This window comes from Alternaria dauci, chromosome 1 (genome assembly GCF_042100115.1).
Source record: "Alternaria dauci strain A2016 chromosome 1, whole genome shotgun sequence".
NCBI classification, from domain to species: domain Eukaryota; kingdom Fungi; phylum Ascomycota; class Dothideomycetes; order Pleosporales; family Pleosporaceae; genus Alternaria; species Alternaria dauci.
The window spans coordinates 3,703,430-3,725,741 of NC_091272.1; the positions used below are offsets into that span (position 1 = coordinate 3,703,430).

Sequence of the window (22,312 nt, forward strand, 5' to 3'; positions counted from 1 at the left end):
TTGGTAAGCTCGCTAAGCTCTTCGGATCTTCAACGACTTTTCTCTCCCGAAAGGTTTGCGAAATCTGAGAGTTTCCGGAGCTCCCATTTCTCTCTTATGAACGCTGCGTCACACTAACCTGTCCACTCTTTACGAGAAATTCCGTCGCTCGCTACTTCGATCTCTCTCTTCGGTCAGAATGTTCGGCAAACGCTCTTTCGCTAGCTCGAAGGAGAAAGACCGTTCAGGCAAGATCACTAAACAGCCGAAGAGATCGTTCCGCGATGCGTCCAAGCAGAAGGTCATGGCCGAGAAGCTGGATACGCGCAAGGACAGTCCAATGATGGATGCTGGCTCACCAGCGCTCACCTCGTCCATCGTGACAGTCATCGTTGGTTCCGACCAACGACTGTTCGCTGCGCACGAAGACGTCCTAAGTCACTCCCCGTATTTTGCTGAACTGCTGCGGGGCCAGTTCTTCGAATCCGCTAACCGCCGCATCGATCTGCCCACGGAGGAACCTGAGATTTTCAGTTGTATCCTCGAGTATCTGTACAAGGGCGACTACTACCCACGCCTTGTCCAAGACAAGCGCCGCCAGACCTGGATGCTCGAAGGTGCAATTGCCTCACCTGACCCAAACAAACCCGGCGACCGCGCAGCTGCCGTCGAGCCAACCTTTTTCCACTCCGGCGTAGGAGACGTCATTCTCCGCGACACAGCAGTCTACTGTGCAGCTGATTGCTACGGCCTCGAAGAGCTCAAGAAGCTCTCTCTGCGCAAGCAGGGCCTGCAGAGCGGGATCGAGGTCGGAACCATCTTGCGCAGCGCACGCTACGCGTACGAGAATACGCCGGATAGCGACTCGCGGCTGCGCGCTCATTACCTCGCTCTGATTATCCGCAGTCGGAAAACCTTCAAGCGTAGTGGCACCATGCAGATGGAGATGGAGATGGGGGGAAAACTGTTCTTTGACCTGTTCGTGGCCATGTGCAATCATGTGGATGATCTTGTGGACGCGAGGTACGCCTTGCGCTTTTCTGTTCACCCTCTTTTTGAAGATTCTTGCATATTGTGATGTTGATCTCGTACTGACGACCCGCTAGCGCCTCAGCCCGCGGCACTCCTAGGACCGTCTAAAGACATTGATCCGCACACCCACTTACCCGTCACCGCAACACCCGCAAACACACACACCCCTTGCATACAACCCCGGAGTACACACCAAGTTGGAAATCTTACCTTACTCCGCTCGCACACCCAAATTGCCGACCAGCGACAAAATGTGAAAACAACCAAAAACATTCGGCGTACCGTTATATCATCTCTCCCAACTCATCTTATCTCTCTTGCTCGCTCTCTTTTACTAGTGGAGTTTGCTTACCCCCATCGCGTTCCCCCTAATCCTTGATCAAACGACGTCAACGAGCTCTTCCCCTCTCTGCTTGCAGAGAGAGTACACGACCACGAAACTGTGTTTCTTTTGTTTTGTGCTTTGGGAAATCAAGGGCTTTGTTGTACGAATACCAAGAAAAGGAAGGGACATTCATTTTTGGAAGCATGGTGCTGCGTGGATTAGGAAGACATCGTGCTGGAGGACACCGCTCTCTGGTGGAGACGTGTCCGATGCGGTGACAGATTGATCGAGGCCGCTCAGAAGGTTCGGACTGACTGTGGAGGATATCCTAGTGGTGGCAATAATGAGAATACCTTTGGTCGCCCCTAATTCTAGTGTGTCTGATGCTGATGTGATATGATGTTCGAACTTGACAATGTTTACCACTCGTCTGACGAGAATATCCATACTCTACGTACCCACCTCAAACGCACCGTCGACCAAGCCCCAGAATTCCTCGATAATCTCCTTTTGTCCTTCACCCCCTCGCACAGCCAGATACCTCTGTCCTTCCACTTCTGGATTCCAGTTGCCCGGATTCGCATCAACCATCATCCCGCCAGCTTCCTTTAGGATGACCCACCCAGCACAAACGTCCCACGCCCAGCATCCCGCCTCCCAGTAAATATCCAACCCTCCACTCGCAACCCCACACAGATTCAGCGCCGCCGAGCCAAATGACCTCAACCCATGTACCATGCCACCCCCATTTTCCTTTGTGGCCGCCAACTTCTTGAAAGTTTCACTCTTAACCCTGAAGTCGTTCCCGCTCCTGTCACTGCCCCACTCCACAGCAACTAAACAAGTATTCAGCGTCTCTAGCGGCGTTGGCGGTGACAGCGGTAATTTTGTTGTTTGGTTCAGATACGCGCCTTGTCCCTTTATCGCAGAGTACAAGGTTTGCGTAAACGGGTTGTACACGATGCCTACAGTGGGCTCGCGGTCAATCGCGAGACCGAGTGAGATGCTGACATAAGGGTATCGGTGCACAAAGTTTGTTGTTCCGTCAATAGGGTCGCAGATGAATGTCGGTGCTGCAGTAAGTTTGTCGCCAGGCTTCTGGATATCGGTGCAACTAGATTAGTAACCCATCTTACATGCATGTCACACAGGAAACTTACGTATGTTTCTTCGCCCATGAATTCGTAGTCTGGGTACTTTTCGCGGAGGGATGTCGAAATGAGGTTTTCGACGGCGCGATCAGTTTCGGTGACGAGATCGACCGCTGTCATTGGATTTAGTCAGCACTAGTTATTCCAATAGTACAGAAGTCTATTTCAGTGGTTGTTACGTACAGTTCTTCTTTGATCCCGAGCCTTGTGTTGTAGGCTTTGCGGAGACGATGCGTTCACCAGCTTGCTTGGCGATGGAGATCATGAAGTCGTGGACTTCTTGGAGGTTGACGTCAGCCATCTTGGATACTGATCAATATGCTTTGGAAGTTCGCAACTAGACGGTGGTGAACTGAAAAGTAGACTTTTTTTTTTCTGGTGATGTTGTAGCTGCCCTCGGGAACTTTCCAACGTCAGAGCTACCTGACTGCCCCTCAGTGGGGCGGCCTGGAGTTATGTATGCAGGGTCCACCACGTGGGGAAACAGTGTCTTACAGCGGTCGACGTTGGATTCCAAAACCTTCTTTCGTCCCGATGCATGGGATATCGGCCGAAGAGTGTAGGGGTAATACTGGACAGTGATCATGACATGGTTTGACCATTCACGCACGAGTATTCAGCTGAGGTACAACATCAACTAGCCGCCATACAACTACTTGAAGCGCAGGACCACGATTACGCTCGGTGTGAGAAATTAGAGAAACGTTTATGAACTGAGTTCCCGCATTTTCAAAGAAAGTATATGCTAAGCTAATAGTATCACAGCCCAACGAACGAATGGTGACCATGGTCAGCAAACCAGAAGAACACCAAACCCCAGCCCGTATATACAGCCAATTGAATCCCTCCATTCCTATATACATATCAACCTTCCCCTGAAGATCTAGAATCCATATCCGAGCCACCCGATAGTATTCGAGTACACGCTCAGATTATCACTCCACTTCGCCTTGTCGACACCATCAACTGTAACCATCCACTCACTACCCACCTCACTCAGCGCAAAAGCCTGAATACTGCTAGCCCCCTCAATAGAAAGGACGCGACTCTGGCAGTTGCGGAATCCATTCGGTGCCGTGGGGCTCGAGCATCCGACGTTGTAGTTGCGGAAAAAGGAGTACAAGCCGCCGCCGTAGATGAGCACGTTCTTGGAGTTGAGCACGCGGAGACCCCAGGCTGATGCACCGGCTGGGTAGACGGGGTCTGAGAAGGCGTCGGACCTGCCGTAGGGTTGGTTCGAGGCGTCGGGTGTAGGCATGTAGTACGGGGTTTCCGTTTGGATGAAGCCTGCGAAGATGTTCGACGCGCCGTTGAACTATGCACCTGTTAGCCTTTGCTTATATTGCCACGTCACACTGTCGAGAATGGTTTACCTGGTACTGATATAGCGCCTGGTGCTCTACGCCGTTGGCCCATAGCCACACATTTTGTGATTCGACATGCAGTCCGCGGCCAGTGAAGACGGAGATTTGTGTGGATCGCGCATCATCCAAATCATGATCTGCTGTCCAGAACCAGTTGTTCTCAAAGTATGCTCCGTTCGCGCCCTTGGTGACGTGCACGTTGGTATGTGCAGCCATGCATTCCTGCTTGACGGATCCCACAGTTGAAGGGCATTGAGCGACCTGCAGATTGGTACCTTTAGAACCTCCGATGCGGGTGTGTACATCCCAGAGACCGGAGCCTCGTTCAGTGTTGAGGTTGTATTGGATCACAATAGCTCCTGGAGTGGCACCTTGGGTTTGCACAAGCATATCGGACCACTCGATGCGACCGCTCTCGCCAGGCCTGCCGATCTGCACAATGGGAACAGGTCTGTCTTTGTTGCCGAATGTGGCGCCAGAGCCCATGATTGCGGAGAAGGTCTCACCGACCATTCGCGAGCCTGGCGGGACGTAGATTGTTTGGGTGACCTTGTAAACGCCGTGTTCGAAGAAGAGAACCTATAGGGGTAGTAGGGTTAGCATTTGGAGAAGAGATAGCGTGCAGTGCTGAAGCGGTTACTCACCTTATTTTGAGCTGCAGCCCTGGTGATGGCATCCTGTACAGCCCTGGTGTCGTCGGTACGACCGTCACCTGTGGCTCCACTACCACGAGCACTGATAAAGTCACCAGTACCAAGGTTCTCGTACTGCGGCTTCGACTTGGAATAGTACTTGCCACCATCCAAAAGACTTGCTGGTCGAGCGACAGGAGTGATGGCTCCCTGGAATTTCTCTGGACCGTTCGCATTAGGAGCGTACTTGTTGCCCTGACCCCAAGCTTGGATGGTCAGTGTTCCACCTGGGAGTACGGTGGCTCCGTTACCTACAACAGCGTTGGGTACGTTGTTGAGCCTAATGTTCTCGAGTATCAGCTGGCCAGCACCGATAGGCTGACTATCCCTTCGCCACGCCATGTCGACAAACCTCGGGCAGTTGGTGATCTCAGAGTCAATGATGACAACAGAGCCAACCTCGAGTTTGTTGGCGGCAGCGCCATTGCTCATGGAAAAGGCCGTTCCACAGTCGCTGATTGTAAGACCGGAGTACAACCAGCCCCAGTTCCAGATTTGTGAGATACCAGTGACGGCCTTGGAGATCTTCACATTGCGCATGGTGAATTGTTGGTTTCCAATGTTCATACCATACAACCCGCCTTCGATATCAAGGTCAGCCATGTGGCCACCAGATCCGTTCTCAACAAAGATACCGGCATGCACCGAGTTTGACGCCTGGGTCATGCGGATCTTGACATTCTGAATAGTCGTAGCTTGCGAGGCAGGCCAGTGGATACCCTGAAAGCCATTGGTTGGGGCAACAGCGGTGCCATCAATGACCAGATTACGAATCTGTCGCAGGAAGATGTTGGTTGATGTCCAGCCAGGGTTGCCGTTGCTGCCATAAGGACTAGCGTCGATGAGGGCAAGAGCCTGAAGAGTGGGAGCAGCCTTCAGAACGGGGAGAGCTCGGGGGTTGCCGATAAGCTGTGTCATGTAATAGAAGATGATGGGCTTGCTAATGAGGTAGGTTCCAGAAGGGATGTAGACCACGGCTGGGGAATCCGTGGCCGAGTCACACACGCCGGGACCGCAACGGTTCCCGTCGGAAATAGCACGGTTGATTGCATCGGAATCATCGGTAACACCGTCACCTACAAGAGTGTCAGTGGCATATTGGAACACGAAGAGCCAAGTAGCTCACCCCTTGCGCCGTATTCTTTGATATTGCGGAAGACCTTGTAAGCGCTGTTACCATTGAAAGGAGCTCGTCCGTTGCCGGAGAGGTCATTCAACCAGTACCCATCTGCGATGGCTGCGATGGCTGCGAGACTGCTTATGTTTGATGCAGGCTCAGTATCGATTGATACTTGTCGGCCAAAGCGGGCTACCTAATGTCAGCCTGGAGTTGTGAAGGGGAAGACCTTTGCTTACATATAGCAGCGCCCTGAATACCGACTGCACTGAGGCAGGCGATCAAGGAGGGTAAGTGCATACTGGTAAGTATGTACTAGTAGATGGTTGTATGTATAGTGGAACACAAAGAGGAGGTATAGAAAGGAATGTAGAGTGTATTGAGAAAAGAAGGTATCAGGAAGTGAGAAGATGATGTCTATTTAATATCCCCGTTTGTTTACTGCCACCCCTCTTCGCTGAATGTGATAGGAGAAGGACTGTACACCCATACAGTCTGTCAAGGATCTGCCCCTATCAAGCCTGCCGGCTGGCTAGCGAGCAGCATCCGGTGATGAGGAAGCCTCACCGACTCCCACTCAGAAGGTCATAAGGACCTACCGCATACTGACCCACTAGGCGGCTACCCCTGTTGCCGTTTGAAGGGTTACATAGCTTCTGTCGGCTCACAGTACGAGATGTCTTAGCTTGAGTAACGTAGTCTGGGGAGTGGAAGGGCGCGTACTTACACCCTTCCTCTTCAAGTCAAATCTCCGAAGAATGCTTTGTTTTGTTCAGCCATTTGGCAAGCCTGTTTCAATTCTCCATTCAGTATGATCTGCTATGACGAACACAAGTTGCAGTTTTTGTCAGAGGTTGAATGGTTATGAACAGTGAAATGCAACGCGCCTTTCAAGATACGCCTTGAGTAAGCTACAAGCAAAGAAGCTGTGAGGACACTAAGAGGACTTACAGCTAACCTCGATAGGCACTGGTCATCGGGTCGGCCCTACGCATATTAATTCTGTGAAGCGCCGTCCAGTGACAATGCAAACCCTGACTGAAGCATGTGATGAACACCAATTTTAAGATCAGAGCGAATGTCTCTACGATTGGTTCCCCGGTTATGAAGGCTAGAACCCCGGGTTTGCGCCATCTACAGTAGTTTCGACAGCGACGCCTGAATGTGGGGTAGTCCTGGATAGCAGAGCCATGCGTCGCACTGCATCAGTCTGCCCTATGATCTTGCCCTGCAGCATAAGCCTCAAGCCCGCGTGCTCCTCTTAGTTCCTTCTTCAACGTCAGAGCACTTACTTCACACCCAACGGTGCAGTAATGGGGCAAATGCAGGGAGTCTTGTGAGACTGTCGCAAGACAAGCAACCCAAAAGCCAGCCCAAGATCACTGTTTGGACCTGCCCGATCGGAACAAAGTCTGGTTGAAACGACACCAGTAGGAAATTGCAAATGACTGGCGACGTCAGGCGCATGAACGCTCACCGCGGAGCGTATAGTCTCGTTTGCGGACTCTGGCATGCCCAGGTCTGGGCATGGTAGACCTGCAGTTGAGATAGAGATTGGCCGAGCGCCGTGTTCTAGAGAGGAATTCCCTGTATGCATGTCTTGGAGATTGCAACATCGCGAGGGCCTGCTCGACTACCCCAGATATTTTGAGGCAGGCCTAGACGACGGTCATGCACAGGGTAGATCATGCGGGCCAGGGTTAGATAGATTAAAAGAATATGGTTGTGACCAGTCATGTGGCTGAAACCCAGCTTGCTCGTTCGACCGATCCGCCACTAAGAGCTGGCGGCGCGCTCAGTAGCTTCATATATCGCAAAACGGGCAGAAGTCGATGGGATTTTCACGGAGTATGCGACGTTGGTAGTTAAAAAACGTAAGCTTGTAACTTCGGACAAAATCGCTCAGCCTATGTGCGGTGGAAAAAGTTAGCAGCGCCAATTTTCAAGTACACGCCTGTCTTGTCACAGTATTGGAAGGTGGCTACGATCATAGACGTTCAAGAATCGTGATGTTCCAGAGATTCTGTATTGCAGAGAAAAGGGGGCTTCAATCCGTATCAACAAGCGCAACGTCGTCCTCCATAGGGTCGCGGCATGCAGTTGTGTTGTGCGGTGTCGTACGACAAGCTTGTCGGCATACAGCCGTATACGACAGATGGCCACGCGAGTGGTACTACCTCAAAGATGAGATGCTGTCTCCATGCACTGATTGAGTACGCGCTGCTGTGGTCGATGTACTCTTGAGGCTGGTCGGCGACCGGCATCCGAGTGAGTGTCCAATCTGACTGGCGCCTCAAGGACGTTCCGTAACACATTGCAACACTGCCACATCACTAGATTTCCGCTTGCAGAACGTGTGACGACTCATAAGTCGTCATAACTTGGTGGAAACCTTGACGAACAAGGCCTCGCCGAGGGTATATATTGTACCGTTGCCGTCTTCGATAGTCGTACGAACGTATAGTTTCCGATCGCCCGCTTCTTGTCGCTCGATCTTGGCCGTAAGAAGAAGCGCACCGGGTGTCGGCACCGGCTTCTTGTAGGTGGTGTTCAGATCTGTTCGCGTTCAGCTTGTGTTGTGGAGTTGATGCACGACATGAACACACAGGCAGTAAAGTAGTTCAAGGCAGCTGCGCGGCGACCGTTTTCTGTTATCCTTTGCACCTTCCTCTCCATATTCAGCATGATCAAAATACCGCACATCTCGTCGAGTAGTGTCGCAGCACAACCCCCATGTATGATCTGCGGGTAGCCGTTGAGTCCGTCGCCTAGCTCGACGATGGTCTTGACCTCCTTGTATGCGATATCGCCATCTTCTTCGTCGACCGGTCGGAGCGTCAGAAGGGCTCGTATCGTGCGATCTGTGCTTAGGGTTTCCGCGATAAAGGAATCTTCCCCTGTTGCCTTTGGTGTCCGGGAGGCAGTGTTGGCTGGGGTCCAATTGGGGTCATTGATCAGGGCAGCAGCCCAGGGAATTGAGGACAGGCGGGCAATGACGGCGTCTGTCATGGCGCATCGATGTTCTTTGGGGTAGGGTTTGCTTGTACCGCTCCCGCGACGTTTATCGAGGACATCATTGTGGAGCTCTGGGGTAAAGAGATACCGAGGTGCAACGGATACGGCGATGGGGATCGTCAGTGCTCAGCTCAGTAAGCCGCCGACGCGGCCTTATTCGTTCGTAACTACAACAGACGTCGATGTCTTGGACAGCAACACAGTTCGGGACCGACATTCACTTTGGTAGATGCTACTCCCAGTGACACATGCGAAGAGATTCGAGTCTGACCTGAACGGTTCCATGTGATTGCGCACCTCAATAATGCAAGACGTCATCTCTACGCGCTAAACAATGCGTCAAAGACACGCGAGCCGTCCACAAGTAGGAACATCTCGAGCTACGCCTACATGTCGATGATGTAGCTGCCGAGGTTATGGTAGGGTATAACCTCCTCTTCCCCAGGTTTTCAAATCTGCTGTCACAACATCACCAAACATACATACCTACACGGAGTAACATCAGCAACAATGGTCGACACATCGCACTCCAGATCCGTCCGCGGCACTCTGTCAAACCCAAAGACCAAAGAAGCAACCAACTCCACCAACTCGAACCCTGATCTAGGCGATGGCACAAGTCTGAAACCCCCAAATGACGACAAAAAGTCTTTCCCATCAAACGATTCCGCTCCACCAGCTGGTCAAGGCAATGACACACCGTCTGCCTCCTCCTCTTCATCTTCATCATCAGACTCTGCTCCCACAGTCTCAGACCCTTATCGCAAAGCCGGTACAAGCGCTGGCGGCGGCGACAAGAAAGCCATAGGCAACGGCGGAAACGTAGAAGGTCGAAACATGGAGGATGGGAAGCAAGGAGGTAAGAAGAGCGAGGCAACGGATGATCTCCCACACAGCAAGAAGGTACGAGGTACACTAGCAAACAACGATGGGGCAAAGGTGAATAGGACGCAGCTTGGTGACCCAGCGAGTTTGAAAGCGGAGACTAGCACGACGAACGATATGGGTAGGCAAACGGAGAGAGAGGGGCAAGACAAGAGTGGGAAGAGTAAACTGTAGATCATTATTCCAATGGAACTTAAGACTGAGATGTGTACGTAGATTCGATTAAATGAATTCGAGTTCGTCTACATCGTTACTGGGTATCTCTCTAATCTAGTCTATGTGCTCCAACCATCATCATACCTCTATTAACCTAGTTGTGACAATGCAAATGCATCCATCAGAACATCCTCAACCCTCACTGGCTAGCTTCCGTTCTCTGAGGCGCCCACCCCTTGAGCCAGCTCCTTGCCTTATCCAGGTCCCCACCCTCAGCCTCCATTGCCGCAATACACCACTCTAGACTATATCCACCCTTACCCTCGATACCCTTTTCCGCAGCAATCATCTCAGCCAACGTCCTAGACTTTTGCGTCCTCTCGTCGACGCAAAAGTGCAGCGGAGTGTCATAACCCTTCCCATCCATGCCCTGCAAGAACGGCTTCACGAGCGGTATAGCGTCTTTGGTGGGTACAGACTTGTCTTCCTGCCCCAAGTTCTTACGCCCCGTGCGACAATATTCGTTCCTGCACCAAGCCTTCCCACAGCCGGTAAGTAACTGAGAAAGGTAGCGGCGCTCGATGCGGCGACGGAGTGCTTTGCCTTCTGGATCGTGCAAAGAGACGTAGAGGGGCCCGAAACAGACACTGCACAGGCCAATCTCGTTGCCTGGACCCTGACCTTTGCGCGTTCCAGCTCGCGTGTCGCCTGCCTTGTTTGCGCCATCTTGAGTACGGCCGCAATTGACGTTCCGGCACATGCGCGGTGGTGGGCGGGATAGGCGTTCTAGATCATGGTGTCGGAGATGTGTGTCCATATCCCTAAATCGCACGATCTTATTGCAGAGGTGACATTCTGTTGTTCGGCCGCCGTCTGCTAGTTCGTGTGGGGTAAGACCGGAGAGGAGGAGTTCTGGAGATTGATCATTCGGGTCGCCTTCTTGTGGGACCTGGAGGTGGCAGAAGCGGCAGAGAATCAGCTTGCCCGGACATACTGTAGTCTTGTGGTGTGAGAGCATGGGTATCGATGGGAATTCCATATCACAAGTTGAGCACACCTGTGGCGTATGGTAGAGAGCATCGTGTTTCTGTCGGCTCAACGCAGTATTACCACTAAAGGTATCGTGCGGACAATGCCAGTGGTTTTGAAAGGCTGGCGAACGCTTCTGGAAAACTTGGCCGCAACCTTGAGGGCAGAGAATGTTGTTTCTTAAACAAAAGTTCTCGTGTAAAAAGAGTGAGCCTTTGGGTACTCGTTGCCTGCAGTTTTGACAGGTCACTTCGTCTGGTCCCGCCGTTCCATTCGTCTCCGAAACCCCTTCCATATTATCTTCTGCTTCTGTGTTGGGGTCGTAAATTGACACCTTCAAGCGGAAGGGTTTGGGTGTGTTTGAGGGTGATTCGGATGGGTATGCGTGGACTGAGATCCATACAGCTTCTGCATCGTCGAGTTCGACGTTTGTAGGGCGCAGACGTATACGTTTCGGATACTGGCTTGTTATGTCTGCAAAGACATGCTCGTCTTCCCGTGGGCGAGCTCTTTGTCGTGACGAGTATGGGCTGACGAACAGATCAATCTCATCCCCGTCGTCCACTTCGTCCAAGAGGATCTCCAATCCCTGAGATCTGTCCCATGACGACAACTCAAAGTCGACGTATTCCCCTTCGAGTACCTGTCCAGGTTGAGCATTGAATATGTCAACCTTGCCGCCAGTGGAACTGCCTTGCGACGTTCCGGGTGCGCGGTGCATCTTCGCAGCTATCCTCTTCATTGTTTCGCGTGCCTGTTCTTCGTTCAAAGCCTCGATGTCCACCTCCAGGTCCGTGTCTACTACGCAAATGCCATCCCCTTCAGGCTTGAAGCCGTCTACAAGGAAACGAAACTCCTCGCGTTTGCCATCAACCCCTCGGCCACCGTATACAACCAAGACCTCGCCATTCGTCAGAGTCGTAAAGTTGGATCTTAGATGCTCCTCGAGTAGCGATTTCCAGTCTTCTGGATCATAACCAGCTTCGAGCGGCCGCAGCTTTACAAAGGTGCCCTTGGGCAGCTGTTTGGCATGCACCGTAATCTTTGTAGGTGTAGCACCATCGGTCCCAAGCGGTGTTTCTCCATTCGACATGGCTACATCGACTCCATTCTGGCCATTTGGACTAGCATTCCTCGAAGGCTCTGCAGATTGGGCCTTGATTCCCAACGCCTCTTTCAGGAAAATGCTCAGCACGACCTCGCCCTCCTCTGCCGAGAACTCGCGTATCCCGGCGTGTACAACTCTGCCATTGTCCGGGTTTACGAGTCGAAAGGTAAGCGGGTGGGGTAGCTGCTGGAAGCGATCCTGCGTCTGTTGTCTTGCGTGGCGTTCGGCGTTGAACGTGTACGGGTTGAAGGGATCGAAAGCGGTGATATGCGGTCGGTTCTCGTCGACGTGAACAACGGGCGCGGCCGCGAGAAGTTGCTCCAGTGCTGATGGTGGAAGGAGAAGTTTGTCGCCCGGTAGCGTGCTTCGGGATACGTGCGCGACGTCGTACTGAGCGGACCACTTCAACTCTGCTGGCTCTGCTTCGGGATCCATGGTAGACGTGTCTTAGCTAGGAAGAGTTGAAGGTAGGGACTGTGGCAGGAAATGCATGGGCGATAGCAGTTGTTTTGCTCGAGGCGTGAAACGGCTGACATATGCACCTTTCGACTCGAAGCTTCGGTGAATGCCTGGCGTCATTGCGCTTCCCATCCGCGCCTCGGCCCGTTAGGCTTATCGATAGCACTCGCGCCTCGCGTAGTAACGCGCGGAGGTACCGCTATCGTTGGACGGGGAAAACTTCCCATTCTCACCAACCCTAGTCTCTATCTATGTCCGGCCTGAGATGTTCGGCGTCCGGTGAGCAACCTCTCCCCCGGCGCATTGGCGGGAGGCGATCACTAGCCTTCCTTGGACACTCCGATTGGCCACCACGAAAGGGCAACCGCAACATGCGACCTACAATGCGTATGCAAAGCTGAAGAATCAAAGTTTGCAAGTCTCTTGTCTTTCCAGCAAGGAAGCCGTGGCTCTGCCCGGGCAACTATCCTGCGGAGCTGTGGCACCACGTATACTAAGACTCTTGTTGAGTTTCGATATGTCGATTCATGCTCGTAACCGGCCAGCGTGGGGCAAATACGCAAATACCCCGGTGGCTTCGAGTGTCGCGTCGCATGTCTGACATCTCGCAGCGACTGTTTTAGCCTGTTTCCACAGCCCACATCCAAGACGTCCGGCGCGGCCTTGGCTGCAAGACGTGTTCCAATCTGTGCTTCATCTCGGCCTGATCTCGCAGGAAGCTTTTGAGTTGCGTACTACACCGGCCTTGGCAGGGTCTCCAATTGCGATCGCCGCAGGGAGTGAAGCCACCGGCGGCATCCCACGCCTACGCAAACCCCATCTTCTGCAGCGTCTCAACCTCGATTAGTCTTTCCTTTTGCTCATCCAACACACACCTGCAGTGTCAGATCAGTGGCACGTGTCTGTCTGGGCTGCCGTCGTGCTTTGTGATAAAGAATCGGTGAGTACCCATCTAACCCTCTGGCCAAACTTCTCTGGTTGCATTCCCCAAACACTCGCCATGGGCCCTTCTACCTTCAGTGACGACCTCCCTACCTCCTTGGCCGACTTGCTCTCCAACACCTTGATCCTGCGCCAAACTGCTCCCTACCTGCCAATATCTGCCCTTCGTAACCTGTCGCGAACCTGCAAGTCTCTACATCATGCCGTCTTCCAGTCGCCAGAAGCCTTCCGCTACCTGGACCTCTCCCCCGTAAAGTCTGCTATCGTGCCTTTCGATGGACCTCTTGATGTCGGTGGTGTCAATTTTCGCGCTGAGCGAATGGATGAAGCGCTCACGGAAGACGACTTCTACAGCGGTCGTCTACGTCATATCTTCAACAGACTAGAGAAGCTCCACGTCCTGCGTAACGTGCATACACTCGTGCTAGACGGACTCAGCGTGACAGCAGAGTTGGTCAAAGAACTGCTTACCGAAGAACGGTTCAACGTTCGTATACTCTCTATTCGCGAGACTAAGCACATGAACGAGCGAAAGCTTCAGCAATACCTCCGATACGCGGTTCGACCATCAAGGCCCGCGGGCACACCTCGAGTCAAAGGCATCTACATCTTTGGACCCCGCGACCGAACACCGCGTCCTGCATCGCCCGCGACGAGAAAACTGTCCGCAGACATTCCTAGAGGTGTAACGACTTCACAAGGAGCACAAATCGGGGCACAATGGAACGAGAAATCGCAACAGGCCTTGGACGCTATGCTAGCGCGGACTGAGGACAAATGGTATCAGTCTTCCGGAAAAGTCATATCAAAGCGGCCGTCGCCGGAATGGGCAGAAATACTCCAAGCGTGCGAAGGCATCATCGCTTTCGATGCTGTTCTGTGCAGAGGACCGCGACACGACCCGAGCAAAGCATTCGTTAGGGAGGCAACTGCAAGTGGAGCGACTCATCCGTCCTCGTTCCTGCGGCCTACAATTGCCACAGTTGCACTCGGCCCATCGGGCTGCGAGACCTGTCACTCGTCTCCAGAAGGACCAGCGATTTTCGGCGACTCAAGTCCATCCCACCATCCGTTACTCAGTCCAGTACCGCTGCATGGCTCTTCCGTGCGTGCTGCTCAGATACCGCATACTCGCGACGGTTCTGCGCCACCGCCTCTGATAGTGCGATGCGAGGACTGCCTCAAGGGACGCTGGTGCGAAAGATGTCACAAGTGGTGGGACGAGGATTGCTACACTGGATCCGTTACCGCCCAACGTACGGAACTACAGCAAACTGAGCTTACCGAGAGCTTGAAATCCGACGGGACCAGTCAACTGCTCCCAAAGCAAACGATCAAGGTACATATGGGCCTCTGCGTGGAACACTGCCTCCGTGAAGAAATGATGGCCGGAGCCGGTAGCGACGGGATGTGGGGATGATGGTCCTACCTTGGCGCGCGAGAAGCGATGCTACCTTGAGGCCGTTACGATGTAGTTGGATTCCGGAAACCAGTCTTACCCAGACTGGCCGTGGAGCCTGGCTATTGGATAATTGCACCTGGAACTGTCACTTGCGCGCCAAGGTAAGTGCTCGATCTTTAATCAAGAAACAGGCTAACGTGAATCGATACAGATTGTCGGTGTTAGACGTGATTGTTTTGGCTGTGGCCACACGTGTATAAGCTGTAAGGAGCTTTTCATTCGGACTTGCAAGAAATGTAACAACGAGTATTGTCGTGAAGACAACGACGCGTCTTCCGACACCATGGTCAGTGCAACACAGCGAGATAATGTATGGACGGCTACTGATGCATACACAGTGTGACTGGTGCAACTATACCTCAAGGCGAACCAGGGAGATGTACTGAACTTGGCTTTCATGGCTTGGGAAGAGCCTAGATACCTTTTGTGGCGACGGAAGCGAGACTGCTTGCGAATACGACGACCGTCAGTTTCCTGATGCATGAATGACGACTCTCCTCTTAGTATTAGTGTTAGATAGATACCCCCCTCAAACACATGAATAATTGTTTCTGAACGAACATGGCCAAGTTTTACGAACAAATGCCCGTCATGTTGTATGTTTGCGCTTCAGATACACGCAGAAGTGCCATAGGGCTTCGTCGCCTTCATGGTGCTGCCAAGCCCCGGCGGCTTGTGAATGGCCAACGCCGATGCACACGATGACATGTGGCTGCCACTTTGAGCCATAACATTGAAAACAAACTATCTTTCTCTCAACTTCAGCGAGCGAGTCTTCAATTCCGCAAACTAAAAGACCACATTTCCCGCCATCTGTCCTTTCCGCCCAAGAGTCCCCGGTGAGGTCGTCCTCCGCTCCACGTACCCTTTCGATCCAAACCCACCTCCGCTAGACCTCCGCCAGGCTCCAGCAGTGCGAATCCCTCGCGGCCAGATCGCTACATCTCGAAACTTACCTCTAATCACGATACTCCACGCATCGCAGCTGAACAATGGCGCAATACGGATACGGACAGAACGCTCAATACGGCGCAGGAAACGCGCAAAACCTCCAATTCTACCCATCTTCATTCTCCAACCAGCCAGTATCTGGACATTCCACACCATTCCAGGCAAACTATGGCGCACCGGCGAGTCAAGCATACCCCACACAGTATGGCACGGGATTCGCTGCACCGGGTGTGAGTGGGCAGATGGGTATGGGCGCTTCAGGGCTGCGGACTGGATGGCTGGCAGCTTTTGGTACTGAAGGGTATGTCGCGAGGACGTGTTTGTGTAGCAATCGCTGACTTGTAACAGATATGACGGGGAGCCGCCGCTACGTACGCAACACCGAGTCCACGATCGCATTCGACGAGCTGACATTGTGTAGTGGAAGAGTTGGGAGTGAATTTCGGACACATACAAATGAAGGTTGGTTCTGGATTATGGTTGTGTGCGATTCACAGCTGACCATCAATAAGACATTGGCCGTTCTGAACCCATTTGGTCGCATCGACCAGCACATCATGGACGACAGCGACGTAGCAGGTCCTATACTTTTCTTTCTGATTTTCGGCACATCATTACTGGTATGAAGGATAATAGCAACCGAGGAAAACTAGAGCTGACAGGAGCAGTTGTCCGGCAAGCTTCATTTTGGTTACATCTACGGTGAGCCAAGCAACCGTTTGAAGAAAATAACGGCTGACTGAAACAGGCCTGGCGTTCGTCGGCACAATCCTACTCCACCAGATCCTCTCGCTCATGTCTCCACCTGTCAACGCGGTTGAGGCAACCCCCGGAGACCACGGTCACCCGCATGGCTCACACCTTGGCTCCTCGTTGACGTTCCCACGATCAGCCTCTGTGCTTGGATACTGTCTGCTTCCTCTCGTACTCGTGTCGATGTTTGGAATCATTGTTCCGCTTGACGGGCTGTTTGGATATCTTCTGACTGGCTTGGCCATCACATGGTGTTCTTACAGCTCCAGTTCAATGTTTACCGTTGTTGGTAAGTTGGGACTTCTGACAGGGTCGTTATAGAGACTGACATACTTCACAGGGCGCATGACTTCGATGCGAGGCTTGGTAGCATATCCCATGGTTCTGTTCTATGGTAGTTTTGGTATCATGGCCATCTTCAGCTCTCGGGGGACTGGCCAGTTGGCAGCGAAGGCGGCGGGATCCTAGAGAACGGCCGTGGAAGGGCGACGCAAGAGACTTTTGGACTGGAATATGAAAAAAAGGCTTGCATGTATACGTACAAAATTATGAACATACCTGAAAACATATCCAAATATTGCTTCCAAATCATCCATCACTGCATTGAAAGGTCTGGCCAATCGGAGTGTGGCTGACCTGCTTAGAGCGATGACGACGAGGACCCTGCACGAAATTGTTTCTCCCGATAAACTCCGCCACCCGTTCCATCTTCTTCAGCCCTATATACCCTTGCTTGCCTCTTGTTTTCGCAGCCGTAATTCTTCTTCTACACGATTATCCATTATGGGTTGGTTCTGGGCAGACACCGCACCCGCCGCACCTGCGGCACGTGTTGCGCCGCACCCTATGCCTCGAGGCAGCATGGAGCCTCCAGTATGTCTTGTGTCACTCCACATGCGCATGCGCTTCTAACAACATCGCAGCCAGAATGTCCAATGCACAAAAAACCCACAGCGCCCGTAGTTGCCGAAAAGAAGACGCCGCAAGGCGCCTGCCCCTACGTTCCGCCTGAGAATGCCTCTACCAGCGCATCAGAGCCACCGCCAAAGACCGGCTTGCTCGCCCGCCTCAACCCTCTCAACAACATGTTCTCCGAACTCTCAAACGAGCGAGCAGAGAAACAGTCCGTCAACCTCCCTCTCGAGCGCGAAACGTCCACGATACCCAAAGGCGACGGGTCGCTCTGGGAGTACCCCTCACCCCAGCAAATGTACAACGCCATGCTACGCAAAGGCTACACCGACACGGACATCACAGCCGTCGAGTCCATGGTCGGCGTACACAACTTCCTCAACGAGGGCGCCTGGGCCGAGATCATGGGCTGGGAGCGACGCTTCTCTCGCGGCCTAGTAGAAGGTTACGAGATTTGCAAAAAGGGCGAAGACGTCGCAAACTTTATGCTCGGCACCCACGAAGACCCCTTTGACACGACAACCTGGGATCAAAAGGATATTCCGCCCCCGAAACTCCTTCGTTTTACTGGTCGCCCGACCGAACCGACGCCGAAATCGCAAATACTGCAGTGGCTCGGTTATGTCATGCCGGAGAAGTTTGGCACGGCGCCGCCGTTCGATCGCCACGACTGGTTCGTCGAACGCTGTAATGAGAAGGGGTGCAAGGAGATTAGATACGTGATTGATTACTACGAGGGTGAGCCCGAACCTACGGGCGAACCTGTCTTCTTCCTCGACGTTAGGCCGGCGGTCGATGGCCCAACGAGTGCGGCGGAGAGGTTGATCAGAACCGGCACGGATGTCTGGTGGAGGGCGTCTGGGGGTGTGGCGAGGGAACTGAAGAAGTTGGAGGAAGCAAAGAAGAAGAAGGATGAGGAGTGGGCTGCTAAGAGCAGGCAGTACAACTAGGATGACGGTATTGATATGTGTATATGAGGCATTGGGCGGCGTTTGTTGGTTTGGTGTTTCTGTATAATTGGTTTGTACGACACATGGGCTTTACTGATGATCTGGATTGGTGGGGGGCCCGCTTTCGTGGTTCTGTCGTTACACCGGTACGTTTCTCTACTCTGGCTTTTGTAGCTGTAGTTTTTCTTTACAACATCTATTTCATCCGCAAACAACACACGAAATCTTGCTACCTATGCACCCCGATAAACGTCCTCTCACCCCGATACATATGGATGCTCCGACTGAAATGATCCTCATCTTCTTCCTCCTCTTTGATCCAGACGCCATCCACAAGTTTCGCCCTAACCATCTTCTCCTCGCCCTCCTCCCCTTCTCCAGGCAACTTCCCCCCATCCCTCGTCTTGCCCTCGGCCATCCTGACCCCAACCGCCTCAACCACCGTATCGAAACCTTGTTCCACGTCCTCTTCACCCCATGGCAGCGCCTCAACATCAATCTGCTTCTCCTTGCCCAGCAGACACATGACAATGACCATGGCACCTGCTTTGGACATGACCTGATTATGCTGTTTACACGCATCGTCATTACAGCACTCATTGCATCCTTCCAGACAATGACAAGACGTGAGCCGTTGGCACGCTTGATTAAGCAAGGTATCAATAAACTCGAATGCTTTTGTGCTAATGCCAGCGCCACTCGCCCCACCTTTTGCATCGTAAAAAGTCAACCGAGCAGGCCGCTTTCTCGTTGATTCCTTTTGCAAAAACTCCTTTTCGGGGACTTTGCATTCCGTGCGCACGTCTCCTGGCATGCTGATGACAAAGTTGGGCATGAGGGACAAGACGGCGTGTTCGGCGGCGTGGATTCCTGCTGCGATGTTTAGGCGTCGGGACTTTAATATGTCCATTGCGGATTTTGGCACGTCAAGCCACATGCCCTTGCTGAACAGAATGATGGGCGGGTTGTCGACCTGGACGGCATCGAGAATACGGCGCTTCTTGTCGATCTTGAAGAAGCCGTAGACGACTTGCTGAATCTTGATGGGGCCGTAGAAAGCTTTGCATCGGGAGCCGGGGATGCGGCGGATGGCTTCTGTTTCAACGGGGTCGATGTCTGTGTAATCACGTTGCTGCGTTGTCCAGTCTACCTTCACGTATTCGACCTTTGCAAGCATGCGCTCTTGCGAGAATTCTTTAACGAGATAGGTATTTCCTTGGTGCAGGAATATGCCGCCGTCATAGAGGGTGAAGAAGGCACGACTGGCTTCCAATTCTTCCAGCACCGTATTCCTGCCGTTTGTGATGTCGATAATGGCGAAATGATCCTCTTCGGTGTCGCGTATTGCAACTGTACGCGATGGCTGAGGGAGAAAACGGGAATTCACGTGATAGAATCCCTCCTTGTCACACCGCATGCGCTCTTTGGCGATTTTGGGGAGGAGAGGGCCAAAGTAGGTAGTGTCAACTTCGACATTAATAGGCATCTCGTACGCAGCGCACTGCACGTGACCTTCCAGAACAAGCATGTTCGACAGGTCAACTTGAAGCGCGCAGTTGGGCTTAGTGAAGATCTCATCTGGGTTCGACATGTAGTACTGGTCAGTGGGGAAGCAGTCGCCAACCAGAACAGACAGCGAATCTCTGTTTCTCCTACCAGCACGGCCACTCTGTTGACGGAGGTTGGCGATGGTGTAGGGAAAGCCGACTGTAATGACAGCATCTAGGGAGCCGATATCGACGCCAAGTTCTAGAGCACTGGTGGCTACGATACCACAGAGCTTGCCGTCAAACATTTCTCGCTCAATTTCTCGTCTGTCCTGCGGCGTGTAGCCACCTCGATACGACATGACCCGAGCGATGACCTCCGGTCGCTCCAGGTTGGTCAGCTCAGTCTTGATAGCAGCAATCAGCGCTTCACACTGCTTACGCACACGGCAGAATGCAATAGCTCTTATGCCTCTCAGCATCAACTGACAGAACAGCTTTGCTGTCTCAGCCATGCAATCACCGCGCCCAGAAGTAGGGTCGCCAGGATCCTTGAACGGCGTGTTCCAACACAAGAACTCTTTCCGTCCGGATGCGGAGCCGTCAAAGTCTGTCAACTTGACTTCGTCAACACCAAAGATGGTCCTCATATGCTCTTCAGGGTTTGCGACTGTTGCTGAGCAGGAGATGAACTTGACGTGACGGTTTCCAACAGCAGCGCAAATCCTTCGTAGACGGCGCATGATGAACGCCATATGTGCCCCGAACAGTCCGTTGTAAACGTGTAACTCATCCACCACGACAAATCGCAGGTTCTGAAGGTATGTGCGCCAGGCGTCTTCTTGCGGCAAGATCGTAATGTGCAGCATATCAGGATTTGTGAAGATAATCCGTGCTTCGTCCCGAATGTAATTGCGGTCGCTCATAGGCGTGTCTCCATCAAACGTCTCGACTAGAACTTCTTCGAAGCCCGGCATGAATCGCAAAAGATCCTTCATACTCTTTCTCTGATCCTGCGCTAATGCTTTTGTTGGAAAGATGTACATTGCTCTCGTATTTGGTTCCTGTTCCAGTTGGTGCAGAACAGGTATCTGGTAGATGAGTGATTTCCCAGAGCTAGTCGAAGTCGACACTATCACGTTGTGCCCGTCGTAGAGATTATTTATCGCCTCCGCTTGGTGGGCATAAAGCTGGGTGATGTTCTTCGTGTTATACAGCGCGTTGACGAGATTCTGTGACATGGCAAAATTTAAGTCGCCATAAACAGGTTCTTGCGGATCAAAGACACGGTGGCCATCCGGCACAATTTGGCCAGTATACCACTCAAGTGTTTTGATCTCGTTCAGGATATCGGGGATAGACTTTCGCTCAGCCGGTATGGAGGCTGGTAGCAGCGATCGATCTGGGCCGGGTGTGGAATGTCGACTCTCTGTCGGCATAGGAACGAAAGCTTCCGAAACTTTCTTGATCTTCTCTACCGCATCGACGCCTTCCTCAGCGCACTGATTCAGGAACGCGTTGACTGCCGATGTGAACTTGAGATTCCTCTTCTCAATCAAATTCATCATCTGCTTCTGGCTGTACACGGGCATCTTGAGATCCTCATTCCTCAGCTTTGTCGTGGCCTTTGTAGGCTCCCCCGTTTTCTTGTGTTGCACCTGGCGCTTCAGGTCGCCATCGATAAACTCAAATAGCAGCACCTCTTTGTGCTCGCCCTTGTCCGGTTCCGGCTCAAGTATCGCAAAGTCGGTCGTCCGTCTCCCATGCAGGTTGTCTTCTGCGCCCATGACATTAATCAGGAGCATTGCCTCGTCGACGTAGGCAAAGTTGATGGCTTTCGGAACCAACGCCGTAATCTGCGCCACATCCTCAACGACTAGCTCTCGCTGTATGTTGGCTTCAACTGTGCTTCTAAGGTTTTCGAGTGTAGTCGCGAGGTGTTTGCGTGTGCAAAGAAACGTGTAAACAAGATTCATGGCGCGATGCACCTGAGCCAGCTTTGTGAAGTGCTCCGGCCATGGTATCGACGTTTCGACGAACGTGGACGAGTTGTTGCGCGCGAGAGATGGTCTGCCAGCACCGCTCTTCTTCGGCGCGCGTCGTGGCTTCTTTCCTCCATCGTGTGTCTTTGTGGGTACGCTCGTAGTATTCGTCGTCTCGATGGGGTCAGGCTGATTGGGGTCGGCCAGCGAGCCGCCCGGTCCAACGATTGTGTGAGCCTCATTCGGGCCATCGCCCTCTGGAGCTGATGCTATTGGGTGTATTTCCTCGTCATCGCGGGTCTTCCGTTTTCGCTTTCGCACAGTCTGGTCCGAGAGGGTGGCGGCCTTCATTCGAGGCATCCTGGAGGCATTGTTGTGGGTTCTGGACGCAGCGTCGTTGGTAGGGAACTTTGTTTTCGGAATCAATGACGCAATGGCGTGAGGAAAGAGCAGTCTCGCACCAGGTCGAGATTTGGGTTCAGCTGTTCATTTACGCGTCAGAGTCTATATAGACACGTTCTTGACTGTGCGTTTCCCTACGCAAGTGTCCTTTGCGCCTGC

General features: G+C 52.7%; 10 protein-coding genes across 10 annotated transcripts; 5 read left to right on the forward strand and 5 right to left on the reverse strand.

Moving 5' to 3' along the window:
• Positions 1–178: 178 nt before the first annotated feature.
• Positions 179–1,119, forward strand: ACET3X_001150 (uncharacterized protein; the record flags this gene model as incomplete). Its single annotated transcript, XM_069446409.1, has 2 exons — positions 179–1,002; positions 1,086–1,119. 2 exons carry the CDS (start codon positions 179–181, stop codon positions 1,117–1,119), a joined length of 858 nt encoding a protein of 285 aa, XP_069311392.1.
• Positions 1,120–1,525: 406 nt separating this feature from the next.
• On the reverse strand, positions 1,526–2,788 carry ACET3X_001151 (uncharacterized protein; the record flags this gene model as incomplete). The annotated part of the gene is made up of 4 exons (XM_069446410.1): positions 1,526–1,701; positions 1,795–2,434; positions 2,497–2,600; positions 2,671–2,788. 4 exons carry the CDS (start codon positions 2,786–2,788, stop codon positions 1,526–1,528), a joined length of 1,038 nt encoding a protein of 345 aa, XP_069311393.1.
• A 582-nt stretch (positions 2,789–3,370) lies between these two features.
• ACET3X_001152 (uncharacterized protein) lies at positions 3,371–5,960 on the reverse strand (the record flags this gene model as incomplete). Its single annotated transcript, XM_069446412.1, has 5 exons — positions 3,371–3,802; positions 3,900–4,430; positions 4,496–5,619; positions 5,670–5,852; positions 5,900–5,960. 5 exons carry the CDS (start codon positions 5,958–5,960, stop codon positions 3,371–3,373), a joined length of 2,331 nt encoding a protein of 776 aa, XP_069311394.1.
• A 2,074-nt stretch (positions 5,961–8,034) lies between these two features.
• ACET3X_001153 (uncharacterized protein) lies at positions 8,035–8,669 on the reverse strand (the record flags this gene model as incomplete). The annotated part of the gene is made up of 2 exons (XM_069446413.1): positions 8,035–8,216; positions 8,267–8,669. The coding sequence occupies 2 exons, from the start codon at positions 8,667–8,669 to the stop codon at positions 8,035–8,037; spliced, it is 585 nt and encodes a 194-aa protein (XP_069311395.1).
• Positions 8,670–9,185: 516 nt separating this feature from the next.
• ACET3X_001154 (uncharacterized protein) lies at positions 9,186–9,734 on the forward strand (the record flags this gene model as incomplete). The annotated part of the gene is made up of 1 exon (XM_069446414.1): positions 9,186–9,734. The coding sequence occupies one exon, from the start codon at positions 9,186–9,188 to the stop codon at positions 9,732–9,734; it is 549 nt and encodes a 182-aa protein (XP_069311396.1).
• A 181-nt stretch (positions 9,735–9,915) lies between these two features.
• ACET3X_001155 (uncharacterized protein) lies at positions 9,916–12,288 on the reverse strand (the record flags this gene model as incomplete). The annotated part of the gene is made up of 1 exon (XM_069446415.1): positions 9,916–12,288. One exon carries the CDS (start codon positions 12,286–12,288, stop codon positions 9,916–9,918), a length of 2,373 nt encoding a protein of 790 aa, XP_069311397.1.
• A 1,024-nt stretch (positions 12,289–13,312) lies between these two features.
• On the forward strand, positions 13,313–15,102 carry ACET3X_001156 (uncharacterized protein; the record flags this gene model as incomplete). The annotated part of the gene is made up of 3 exons (XM_069446416.1): positions 13,313–14,593; positions 14,868–15,002; positions 15,055–15,102. The coding sequence occupies 3 exons, from the start codon at positions 13,313–13,315 to the stop codon at positions 15,100–15,102; spliced, it is 1,464 nt and encodes a 487-aa protein (XP_069311398.1).
• Positions 15,103–15,708: 606 nt separating this feature from the next.
• Positions 15,709–16,888, forward strand: ACET3X_001157 (uncharacterized protein; the record flags this gene model as incomplete). Its single annotated transcript, XM_069446417.1, has 7 exons — positions 15,709–15,968; positions 16,016–16,038; positions 16,089–16,129; positions 16,180–16,287; positions 16,336–16,369; positions 16,416–16,709; positions 16,761–16,888. 7 exons carry the CDS (start codon positions 15,709–15,711, stop codon positions 16,886–16,888), a joined length of 888 nt encoding a protein of 295 aa, XP_069311399.1.
• Positions 16,889–17,203: 315 nt separating this feature from the next.
• On the forward strand, positions 17,204–18,282 carry ACET3X_001158 (uncharacterized protein; the record flags this gene model as incomplete). The annotated part of the gene is made up of 2 exons (XM_069446418.1): positions 17,204–17,293; positions 17,344–18,282. 2 exons carry the CDS (start codon positions 17,204–17,206, stop codon positions 18,280–18,282), a joined length of 1,029 nt encoding a protein of 342 aa, XP_069311400.1.
• A 229-nt stretch (positions 18,283–18,511) lies between these two features.
• On the reverse strand, positions 18,512–22,111 carry ACET3X_001159 (uncharacterized protein; the record flags this gene model as incomplete). The annotated part of the gene is made up of 3 exons (XM_069446419.1): positions 18,512–19,794; positions 20,260–20,495; positions 21,090–22,111. The coding sequence occupies 3 exons, from the start codon at positions 22,109–22,111 to the stop codon at positions 18,512–18,514; spliced, it is 2,541 nt and encodes an 846-aa protein (XP_069311401.1).
• Positions 22,112–22,312: the final 201 nt, after the last annotated feature.